The sequence below is a fragment of the Cynoglossus semilaevis genome, chromosome 8 (assembly GCF_000523025.1).
Source record: "Cynoglossus semilaevis isolate Cse_v1.0 chromosome 8, Cse_v1.0, whole genome shotgun sequence".
NCBI lineage: Eukaryota > Metazoa > Chordata > Actinopteri > Pleuronectiformes > Cynoglossidae > Cynoglossus > Cynoglossus semilaevis.
This window is the reverse complement of record NC_024314.1, coordinates 9,493,174-9,505,258: the sequence shown is the minus strand read 5'-3', so window position 1 is coordinate 9,505,258 and position 12,085 is coordinate 9,493,174. Positions and strand designations below refer to the sequence as shown.

At 39.8% G+C, this 12,085-nt stretch overlaps 1 protein-coding gene across 10 annotated transcripts in view; it reads right to left on the bottom strand.

Moving 5' to 3' along the window:
• The window catches only part of lhpp (phospholysine phosphohistidine inorganic pyrophosphate phosphatase), a 68,541-nt gene extending 57,465 nt beyond the window's left edge, over positions 1–11,076 (bottom strand). For 8 of the 10 annotated variants that reach the window (XR_003050387.1, XR_003050388.1, XR_003050382.1 and 5 more), the window contains exons 1-6: positions 10,875–11,075; positions 10,155–10,342; positions 9,628–9,781; positions 9,474–9,537; positions 9,284–9,376; positions 8,935–9,026 (exon numbers count right to left, since the gene is read on the bottom strand). Coding sequence is in view for 1 of the 10 variants with exons in the window: in XM_008314591.3 (XP_008312813.1) it covers positions 8,935–9,026; positions 9,284–9,376; positions 9,474–9,537; positions 9,628–9,781; positions 10,155–10,342; positions 10,875–11,005 (722 nt within the window). In the remaining 9 variants the exon portion in view is untranslated. Of the gene's footprint in view, positions 1–8,934; positions 9,027–9,283; positions 9,377–9,473; positions 9,538–9,627; positions 9,782–10,154; positions 10,343–10,874 lie in introns of all 10 variants that reach the window. The other 2 variants (XR_003050384.1, XM_008314591.3) reach the window with 2 other exon arrangements.
• Between the last annotated feature and the right edge of the window lie 1,009 nt (positions 11,077–12,085).

The following is a 12,085-nucleotide window of genomic DNA, read 5'->3' as shown; positions in this document are numbered from 1 at the left end:
AAGATGTCTGAGAGAGTGACTGAAACGTTGCGTAGCCTACCTTCAACTGCTGAAACCACCCTCTGGAAAGTTTCTGCCTTTACTAACCACAAATACTGCTGAGGCTGAGCCAACAGGACATGAGCCATAAACCTTCGACCTACCACACTAGTGTTTTGGAAACTTTTGCATTTAAATAGTGCAGATGGTGCAGGTCATGATTTCAAATACCCATTATGTTGCAATAGATTCCATTTAGACCCGATAATATAATCTGTCCTGAGTGACCTGGTCCTGTACAGATTTTACGACTGTTCACACCTGGCATTAAAGCGTTTCCTGTGACCACATAGGACTGGATCTGGCTCCACTCTCACTGTAGTCAATACAGTGATGTCATTTGAATTAGCTCGAGTATAATTATCTTAAACAATGCTATGGAAGTGTGTATCTGTAATGGTTTTAGTAAGACAAATAAAAGGAGTTGGGATGATAAATATCACCTGTAGTGCTGCTATAACTGTTAGCACTACACTGTGCCACTGGCTATGTTGTTAAGGTCAGAGGGCGTCAGCAGAGTGAGCGGGCTTAACTTTATCTTGAAAGGTCACCACATGAATCCTCATCAAATCAAACTGAATAATTTAGACCTAATTTTCAGAAGGTCACAGTTCTTTTCCAATTCCATAATAGACATACATGTATTTGATCTAAGACATAAGTATATATTTGAAAACATTTTTCTCTAAAATGTTATTAAAGTATATTGAGGATTTGACAAGATGAGGACTGTCCTCACATAATTTAAGTGACCTAAATCCACAGAATGTCTTTTCTTCAGCCTTGTATTCTTAGCCATGCTAATGATAGCTTGCTGAGTAAGCGTTTATTTGTGAGTGTATCTCTATATCTCACTGAGCTCAGTTGTTTTGCCCTGTGGACTGCTGACTCACCTGCTTCAAATACAAACAATACACAATTTTGTGCAACGGCACACAAATTGTTCAGAGCCAAAAAAAAAAAAACATGGCTCAAAGAGAAACCAGGCGAGGCCCCAAATCTCCTGGCCAAGAAGCCTAATTGCAAGACGGATTGGATGCCTATTGAAAGAACTGAAGGCCTGTTTTCGTGTATTTAAGAGGCAGCCCTAGTTTCAGGCTGCCATCTGTGAGCTTCAGCTCTCTCACGATTCTCTCCCACTCTCACTGCTTTTCTTTCTCTCCCTTTCTTTCTCCGTCTCACGGGAGGAAAAGCACCAGTGAGGGGCTCAGTGGCCAGGCCTCGACCAGCTCCTTTGTCTCACAGTGGGAGGATAGTCCCACTGTGGGAGTATAGTCTGGCTGTGAAAAAAGAAGCTTTGGTTAATTATTAATGTCTCATGGACTTATAACACCCAGCAGGCTTTAGATGAACCTGCAGTCAGGGGAAGCTGTCACCCCAGGGTGCTGAGGGATGCTGGGTCAGGGTCAGACACCCACTAGAGCCTCATCAAGCTCTTTAACCTCTCTGTGCCTATCAGCCTGGAAACAGCACTCAGTCTTTGGAGCCCTGGTATGGGATTATCTCTGTGTATGTGTTAATGTGGTAAAGGTCAAAATGCTCTAGAATCAAGTGACCAAGAATGAGGCTACCCTCCCTTACACTGATTGGATAGAATCAGGTAACATTACTGTCATCTCACAAGAGAAACAAACAATGTTAATGTAATGATGGGGAGCAATATTAGGTTGAGGCTTTGAATCCCTAGTTGCAATCAATGTCTTTCAGACCGAAAGGGTAGGATGTTGATTGCAGACTCCAGCATCTACCTTTAAAAAAAAACTAAATTTAACATAAGTTAAATATAGGCAAAATAGGAATGTAAATGTTAGGAAAATAAAGACCAAGGGAAAATGCAAAGCAGTGCTGAGACTCACGTCAGCAGCACTAGAGCACAGGCGAGACGAGGAACACGATCCTAGAACTGATTATGTTTACATTACCCGCCGTGCTGTCATTTCCAGTTCATGGAAATGGGATGGAAGCACAGATTAGACACCAAAGTGATTAACCTCAGTGTAACTGTTATAAAAGTGGTAAATGCTGCCTTGGACAAAAGGTCTCATGCTTTTAAGCCTGAACCACAAAAGGAGGAAATACATCCACAATTTTCTATCCACAAACTTACTTCCAAACTAATGGGAGGATAATAACTCTCTGGAGTGGATAAAAATATAGTGTGACAATGAATTAATTAATCATGACTAATCGTGATTAATCATTTTAAATGAAAAAAAAGGTAAAATATTATTCTGTCTTTTAAGAAGTCCTCTATTAGCCCACAATGGGGAAATTCATATTTTCCCCATTTACTTATTAGTAACTCCAGTGTTCAACCTCTGAACACAGTAACACTGAATCAGAAAGGCCTTTCTGAGGATCAAATACTGCATGTATTTTGTCTCTATTTCTCTTGACTTGCGGCGCTGTGCCTCTGGGATACAGACAAAATAATCGTTTTTCACTGAACAAACACAACCGGGTCACAGTGCCGTTGATATCACTTCCTGATGATCCAGAGGGGCCCCGATACAAAAGTGGGTCCCTGTGGATTCCTCCTCAGTTCAAAGACTGTATTGTGCACATACTGTAGCATGATATACCGAGCTACTGTAAGTCGACTCTCTGAAGGTACATAGGCAAACAGGCCTCTGCGAGGTGTTTGAAAATGATGTAGCCGTTGAGTTCCCAGCAGCCCACAGCCTTTGCAGAGAAGAGCAGAATGAGATAAGATTCACTTCCTTTAAACACACATTCACACATAGCTAATGTGTGAACAGTGGTTGACAGGAAGGGACAGGGTGTGGGCAGCGGTGCCCATATACCAGACATTCTAAAATGCTTACACACACTTGTCTAATGAGCAACAGTGGTTCACAAAGGCTGAGACACAGCAGACATGCAGAGGAAATGCAGCAAGAGCTTTACTTGCTCTGGCACATTGAATGTCTGGGACATTCACAAAAAAGGCCATGAAATATAGAAGCACACATACGTACATTCCACAGGTTCCCTCCCTACCTAAGAGGCACACACCTGAGAAACCATGGCGATTATCGCTGCCACAGACTCTATAGGACACCAGTGAGGGGCTGACAGACGAAATGGACTGAATTACAGTATGGAGGTGAGAGCCAAAGGGCCTCAGCAGTCATGCACACAGTACATGGCTGCCGTGCTACACAGCCGTGACACGGATCTGCACAGAACAAAGCCCACCCATAAATCTAACACTGCCGTGTTGTGTTCACTCTCCTGTCCGTCTGCTTTTCTGAGAACTGAGATCTGATAGGTGAATTATGTCAGAGCAGGGGAGCATCGGCTTTCTGAAGACACACAAGGCAGTTAATTGAAGACCCAGATTTTGTAAGTCAATCAGCGTCGCCATTCATTCAGCGAGGGGAGCTGATATTTCATTTTCCCAATGCTTTATCCTATTGAGTTTTACAAACACCGCAGTTGCAAACCAAGTAATTAGTGACTTCAACAATAGCCGGCATCAAACCAACAGTCGAAAATTACACTGTAGTGGAGTTTACCATTATACCTAAAGATATCTAAAAATTACTACACATCAACAAAAGGAGGACATAACCATGCCCCTATTGGACAATCCATCTGTCATTCATATAACATTTCTATTCATACACATCCTCCTATTGCTTATCCTCTTTTTTCTTCAAGATGCCATAGTAAACTTTACCAATGCATACAGCTGCACCACCTCACACCTGCAGGTTATAGAGACTTGTTAGCAGTTCCACTGCTAGTTCTGCACATTTGCATACAGGCCATCTGCTGAGAACAACATGTTCTAACTGATCTTATTCGACGCACACGGCAGCACCAGTGCATTAGAATAACAGCTTTTGCTGATAAGACATGCGTGTTACACTGTTTACAGCCGACGCAGCGTAGAACTGAAGGCAACATTTGCATAGAGTTTATGCATAAACAAAAAAAAAAAATGAAGAGAAGAGAGACAGTGGTGGTCTATTATGTTTGCAGCTCAGACCTTCTGATAGGTGTTAAAACAAAGTTTCTAATTTAGCCCCAATTTATTTAAAACAAACAAAAACAAACATACACAAACTTAGCACACGTGGCTAATGTGCAAGATTAGCCTTGTCCAGCTAATGTGAAGTCATGGGAGCTCCATGAAAATGTATTTCTGAAGAATTAACAACCAGAGGCCAAGACCTACAACTGATGTTCTCATAAATACACTCCTAAGTTTGATTGATGTGTCCTCTCTCTTCAGGATGTGTCTTTTCATCTTAGCCATGATAATCAAAAAACAACCAAATGTTAAAAGTAAGTAAACATAAGCAGTAAAGCCAATGAAACTCTCTGTGGAGCAAACAGAGAAAGGAAAACCAATCTGGGAAATAATCACAGGGCCACTGAACCCCTGCAATGTTCACTTCCTGTTGTGTCCCTCTGTGAGGGCTGTAGACACAAAAACCATGGTGCGGTGTCTTTAAAGTGGTTCACAGTTTTTATCATCTGGGGCTAATTCTGTCTGGAGAGGTTCAGGCTGCCTAGGGCTGCTCGGAAAAAAAACAGAAAAACAACAGCTTCCCAACACTCACATTAGCAGTGAAGCGTTTGGCCACAGGGAGAGGTTTACACTGTAAACCCTTGTGATGATGAAGGCTGCTGTGTGAGAATGTTTGTTGTGTCGTCGCTGCCAGACTTCAATGGGAATCCAGTGAGGGTTTCTCCTAACTTCCTGGCCTTCATTCAAACTATCTTCATCAATATTGTGTTGGCATCTCACACATCATGACTGGTTCTCTCTCTGCTTCACACAATTACAAATGCTGAAAGGAAGAGGACAAATCAGGTTGGAAATTTAGATTTTTTTTCCCACTCTGACCCCGTGAGTGACAAAGATGCTAAGCTAAGATAAAAGGCTTCAGAGACTTGTTCTCCAGACCTGAAGAGGCAATTCAACTGGATGACAAATAGTGCATGAAGGAACAGCATGAGGTGGAGCTTCAAAGTTCCCTAATGCTGTGCTGCCGAGGTGGTTTTTTGATGATAAGAAAACAGAAACACAGAACAAAGAAATAAGGCTAGACCTCAAACCGCAAGGATAAACTATGTACAATAGGGACAACGAGCAAGAGGTACAGCAGCGAGATGACCTGGACACACAGCGCCGGTTCACAAAACTGTCTGATTTCACTTCACGTCAAGAAAGGACTCAACAAAACACTTCGTTAGCGCTAATCAATCAGTAGATCAAATATCCGATGTGTGCAACATAACCCAGTGTGTAATCTTACGGAGGCCATTCATAGTGATGAGGGGTAACAATAAATACTGCAAATTCGATATGACATTTAAAATTAAACATGTTAAGGATTATGAGGTAGTTCACTGAAGCAACACGGGGAAAGGCTGACGCAGCAAGGCAAACTATTGTAAATATCTTCAAGAAAACAAAAAGGACCAAAATGACATATGTTTAACATGTGGAGCTCTGATGTTATTGTGGAGCCTCATTACGTACAGCATTGATTTTTCACCTTTGAAATTTGAATTCAACAGCTTTATACTCCATAATCAAACCTGACTGCTTACTACAAGAAATAAAATGTCTTTTGTTCATTTTAACCAACATGTTTGTTGCGAAAGAACTACTAAATCCAAACACAACCAGAGTTGAACATTATATGTTTTTCTAGTCAAACACACACACACACACACAAAAGGGAACATTTAAATTTCACAACGCCATAAATCACATCCACCCACACATCCTCACACACACACACACATGGCTTTTGAAGGCATCACCAGTAAAGATGAAGGTGCAACGGTTGCTGCATACACCAAGAGAGAAACCCTGGCTTTATGAGGTATTGATTCTATTGGATGATCACAGTGGACCTGGAATGATGCACATTTGAGTCGAGCGGCACATAAAATCTGGTAAATGGCCAGGATTCTTCCCTTGGTTCACGTTAGTTTATAAACACAAACCCTGTTTCCCCAGTCAGTTCACAACCTACGAAAATCATTGAAAGCTTAAACCAGTAGCTCGGTAATTCCAGTTTAATTTACAGTTTTGATGCCAGTTTGTTTTTATACTGTAATATTTGTTCCCCTAACCAAAATACAGTCACATGTATTGTATTAATCATTGTTAATCCCTTTTGAAAAATTATAAAAACGGTGATGACAGTGGTCATTTTTGGCCAGCTTTTTTTGGTCTAATGACAGCAGCTGTATGTGTAGAAGACTGAGAACCCATTTATACACTCGGTGCTGATTTTCAACGTGAAGTTTCTGCCAATCCTGCATTTAGGTACAGAGATTTGACATGCAGCTGTAAAAGGTAGCGACCAAATTCAACACAGCAGAGCAGAAACGCTCGGAGCAGAACGCAGCGTGGGCAGATTGTTCCCATTCATCTGACTGTTATAACATCAGCGGTCAGATCTCCCCACTCCTATTTTAATTTTCAACCACTTTCTGATGGTAGGCCCCTCTGCGCAAACCTGTTCTACATTAGAGTGTAAAGGGGTTCTCTGGTTCCCCTGGGGGACGTGCGCTAACTTGTTCTCATGATTTAGGAATAAAAATAAGACCTTGAGCTCCAGCAGAACAGTTTAAAATTACCTCTATAACATACACTGCAATTTTAACAACCACTACGTGCAGGCACCGTATTGGCACTTTGTTTCAGCGAGAGCTAGATCTGCAGGAACCATCACATTTACAGGATAAGCACCGCTGTGTGTAGCATATTAAAAACACCAGGTTGTATCCCAGTATCTCGCACAAAGACTCATGTTGAAAATGCCAAATGCACATTTAAATCGGAATATATTATAAATGACAGAGCAAAAACTACATTTATAACTTATTTTTAGCAGAAACTAGTGGTAACTTAACTAGAATGTTAGACAAAGACAACGTGTGTGAGATGGAGACTTTAGTGATCCTTTCTTAAAAAAAAAAAAAAAAAAAGTAAGTCATATGATATGATTAGATTTGTATCTGTTCTCCTTCCTGCCCTGTCACTAGGCCTGAAGTATTTGAAGCTGTCTTTCCTCCAGGCCTGATGGGAACTGGAGGCCTGTGCAGCATCTGGTTGACTTAGAAACAGCTGTGTTTTCATAGAACTGACTGTGGGTTTATAGCTACTCCCAGCAAGCCTAGGTTCACTGGGCCTGCTTGGCTAAACAATGCTAAATCTCACGTCTCCCCATCTCTACAGAAATCCCACAGAAACACTGCCGGTGACTCACGATTATAGTTATTATCTTTGGAAGTTTAGGTTTATTCTTGTACATTTTATTATTGTTATTATTGTACCCAGCATTCTACATCCAACCAACACTGAGGGGGCCGCCAGTCAAATTTTGAAGCCAAAATCTTGGCTCACCCCTACCTTAACCCCTTACCCTAACCTTCACCATTGCAAATGTATGCCTAATCTTAGTTTTTACCCTAACTCTAATCTGGCCCTAATTCTAATCTCAACTCCAAACTAATCTTAAATCTCAAAATATCCTCTCCCATAAAAAATGTAACTACAAGGACAAACTCCAACAGCGTAGTATTTTACCAGAAAATATACCCACAAGGTAAGCTACACCAAGACCACACGCGCACCCATCAGGGCCACCAGAACAACTCAGACGGTGGACAGGTTGTACAGTGGCCGTGCTCTTAGCACAGGATTAAAGCTAACTGATGCTCAAGCAGATTACTCAGCATTCCCTGGTCACATGATCAAAAAACCCTGCATGCCACAGTGAAGCAGCCCATGGCAGGACCACAAAAAATAAAAACATAAACACACACATGCGTAACACTGTTCTTAAGTCACCACAATGAAAAACGACTGCCTCAGAGTGCCATTAGTTCGGCTACATTAAACACACTTTATTCTAAATTTACCAACAGTCATGAACACAAACATTCACATCACTGGGCCTTTAATAAAAACTTTCCAAGTAAGGGCTGATTTCTGGTATGACTTATTACTTATTATTACTAAGTGCTTTTCCCTTGCTATTATTTTTAATATGTGTCATTGGTTCTACTAACCTTTCTACTAGGACCTAAAATGAAGACCATTATTTTTCATTAACAAAAATAAATGTTAAAACATAACCATCTACCTCTATAAATACAACATAAGTACATGCATTAAGCTTAGGGCTAGGTCATAACTCATGAGGACAAAAATAATTTACAATATGTGAATCTGAGGTGATGTAATGTGTAGTTCTACTTTGGTGTCCCCTCTCTTGCCATCACTGTTCTATTTTTGAGATACCATAACTACTACATGCATGCAGTATATTTTCTCAAGTGTTAGACCATATGTGTTTTTTTAATTACAGTTAGAGTAAAAAAAAATACACCACAGGAATGTCTTAATTTGGGATGATAAAAGCTTATGTCAACGTTTGTGCCTCAATTAGTTTGAGTAAAAAAAATTAAATGTTAAATAAAAGAAACAAAACAGAGATAGAAGAAGTAGGTTTATCCACAGGAAGCCAGCGGGTTGACAAGGTTAGTGAGGCTCCTTGTCTTAGTGTAAGAGCGCCCTCTTCTGGCAACAAATGGGTTTACTTTTCATATTTTAAACGTGGCGTAGGATTCAAGCTGAAAGAACTATTTTAATCATTTTACCCCAAAACTAAAGTTCAGCAAGAGCTGCACAAACATTTCAGCTTTTTAAAATGATATCAACAGCACATTATATGAAGTTTTATGAAGTGCTTTAGTTCCCACGAATATTACGGTTTTACCTGCTGCACCAGAAAAACCTGATGCAATAATATACAATTGCAGTACTATTTTATACTATATTATATTCAATTACATTCTATTCTACTACTTTGTCAAATACAAAACAAATTGACTGTAATCCTCTTTGTTATAACTGACCTGTATTTGCCAGTCCTGACTTGTACACCTTTCATACCACAATGCTGGGCCCCGCCCACATCATTCACCAAATCGTCTCCAATCATCAATGCCTGAAAAATGAGAATAATATTAAGGAATAAGAGGGGAAGGTAAAGAGGAAGTCAAATGCTGTGCTTACAAAAAGTGAAAAATGCCACAACTACAAACTCTGTATTATTCCTTACAAAAAAGTTAAATAAATTAAATATGTTTTTTTTAACAGAAAGCTGCAAAGCTGTGTTTTTAATAATAGATTTATTTTGTATTTTTTGGTTAACTGCCTTCTTCTGTGCAAGACTTAGCAACATCTAGTGGTAAAGTCACACACCTCATGTGGTTGAAGGTTCATGTCACCAAGGACGGTCTGAAAGAACATTGGGGATGGCTTTCCAATGACTTCGGCCTCTAAATCACATGCATACTGGAGGGAAAATCTCAAGAGTTAATGTTAAATATTACCTGTTCTGACATGTACAAGAACAAATGCTGCTATTCATTCCCACAAAATACTCAAATACCTCCAAAGCCTTCATAAAAACACCAACATCCAATTTCAAACCATCTGTCTCTTTGTAGTATCTCCTGTGAAAACAAAGAAACAACCAGGTGTCACTCTTTACTTAGAGTAGGATCAGGGATAGACCAAGGACACACACATATTTGACTAATTACCCTTGGCCCATAGAGAAGAGCACTGGTTTTTCCAGGCCTACCAGGACCCTGAATGCCTCGTTCAGGTTCTGATAGGAGAAGTTCTCGGCTGCATCACCAATCACCACGCAGTTTGGGTTCGTCTTATCGATGCTGTCAAACTCAGGGAGAACTCCTGTGAAGATAGGAGATACAATAAGTAGGTGTTTGAGAAGTAAACGGTTTAAACTTTGAACCATATTTTCAATTAGTTTCAGATTTCAAGAGCAGCATCAAAAAATGATAAAATAAAGTCAATTTAAATTTTAATATATATTTCTAACACATCTAAAAACCATTATTTATATGCCAAATGCACTCTCATGTTAGTGTCAGTATAATAACAAACCAAATATTGAGAAGTTAATACTTGCATTTGACTAAAACACAGTTTTGTTTTAGTGTATGAAAGCATTTTCTCTTTTTTCCCCCACAGTCTGTAGTTGATATGTGACGCTGTGAATAATCTTGTGGTGAAGCCATCAATTCTGTCTAATGAGAAGCCGTACCGTCGTAAACCAGCAGGTGAGGCCGTAAACCCCTCTGCTTAAGGACAGCAACCACTGCAGGAGCAGGAGGGAAGACCTCAGAAACAGAGATGTCGAAGCCCAGCCTCTGCAGCTTGGCCACAAACTTCTCTCTGGTGGCCTGGGTCTCATTGGTGCAGAAGCGCAGCTGCAGGTCGGACGCCTTGAGCCTGTAAATGTGTAAAGATTTATGAGCTTGGATCTTACTTCAAGTCTAAGCCTTTCTACATGTCCATCTACTGGGATGTCATAATGAACCAAACTTTTGCAAGGTCACCACACTGTTTTGTTTCAGGCGTGCATTTTCTACCTATTTATGGGCAAGAACTATCACAACACACACAAATCTCAGTTCCTGTATATTTAAGGGTCATCAAAAATAAATGATATTATGTAATAATTTTGTTATCACAGAAATTAAAATGACAGTGTATGCTTGAAATAAAACACAGATTTCTAACGACACCTTGTGTTGAATGCAGGTACTTCTATAGTGAAACTGAATCTAGATTTAATATCTCGTACCTCACAATAGCGCAAATAAATAGAGAGCTTACATTTAAAATAAAAAAATGTAAACTGTGGACGCAGAGTTTCAATCGTACAGGAGAGAGTGAATGGAGGCTTATGCGTAAATATAAAGGGTTCATGCACTTTGCACCACCAGGGTGTGACATGCATTATGTTTCTTTTTAAACTCACCTCTGCACGGCTTCGATGGAGCCTGGTATAGCCACACCGTCGCCCTCTCCACTGTCGTACAGGACACCACACATGTCCAGTACGACGCCTTTTAAACTCCTGCAACAGCTTGGCCAGTTGGTGTCAGCCATGACAATCAGGAAGACTCAGAACGCATGCGCGGCAGTGACGTCCACGAGCTATCAAACCCACCTGCAAGAGTCCGTGGACTTGGAGAACCGTGAGTACCCACTCTTTCATACGTGTCGATTATTCTCATAATATAAAGTCATATAAAATACGTTGCAAATAATTATGAACAAAATAATTTAAAAAGAAATTAAACTAATTTTAAATTTTAATTGGTCGAAAAAAAAAATTCTAGTCCCATGTTCTCAAAGAACACAACTGCGAGATCTCCCCCTACTGGTACAAAATAAAATAAATCTTTAAACTAATACAAAACAAACGTTAAGAATATTAGTCAACCTTTCTGTGAAATAAAAAATAAACAGTACACTGTGTTGGATTCAGAGAAAAGTTTGTTTTCAAGTCTTGTCATAAAAAAATCAGCTGTTGAAGCTGTTTTTTTTTGTGAAGTTAGTTTGTGAAGTCTGTGACTAGTTGTAGACTTTACCCCAGGCCACTCTTTTTTATCTGGTGAATTTCTGGAGGCTCTTCTTGTTCTTGTCCTTATATGTTGATAAATATTTATACAGCTTATCCTGTTAAACCGAATTAACTTTATAATCGTTGTATCACCAAAAGTTTTCAGTTGCGTTGGTTAAAATTTACTAGACATTTTATGTTTAAAATAAACAGAGAGAAAGAATAATTGTACAAAAACGTTGTCACGGTGTCTGCTTACCATTGGTTAATAAAAAAACATATAAAGGAATCACTGTAAAAAAGGAACTTTAATATAAATTGTTTTTGGTCTTAGTTCTTAGGCTAGGTTTGTTAGAGTTCATAAAATAGTTCCCTTTAATACCAATACTACTGAACTGCAATTATTTGTTTGCTTTTGAATGGTCAAGCAACATCATATTGATTACCACAGTCAGTCTAAAATACAGATGAATACAGACATGTAGGTCACAGAAACATCAAACTGCCATACTCGTGATGCTCACTATTCTGATTTTGACAGCAGTCTCATGCAATCAGAGCTGAGAGTTGCACTATCGGGGCGTGTCAGAGGGGGTGGGAGTCTGAGTCCCTGCCATGTGGTC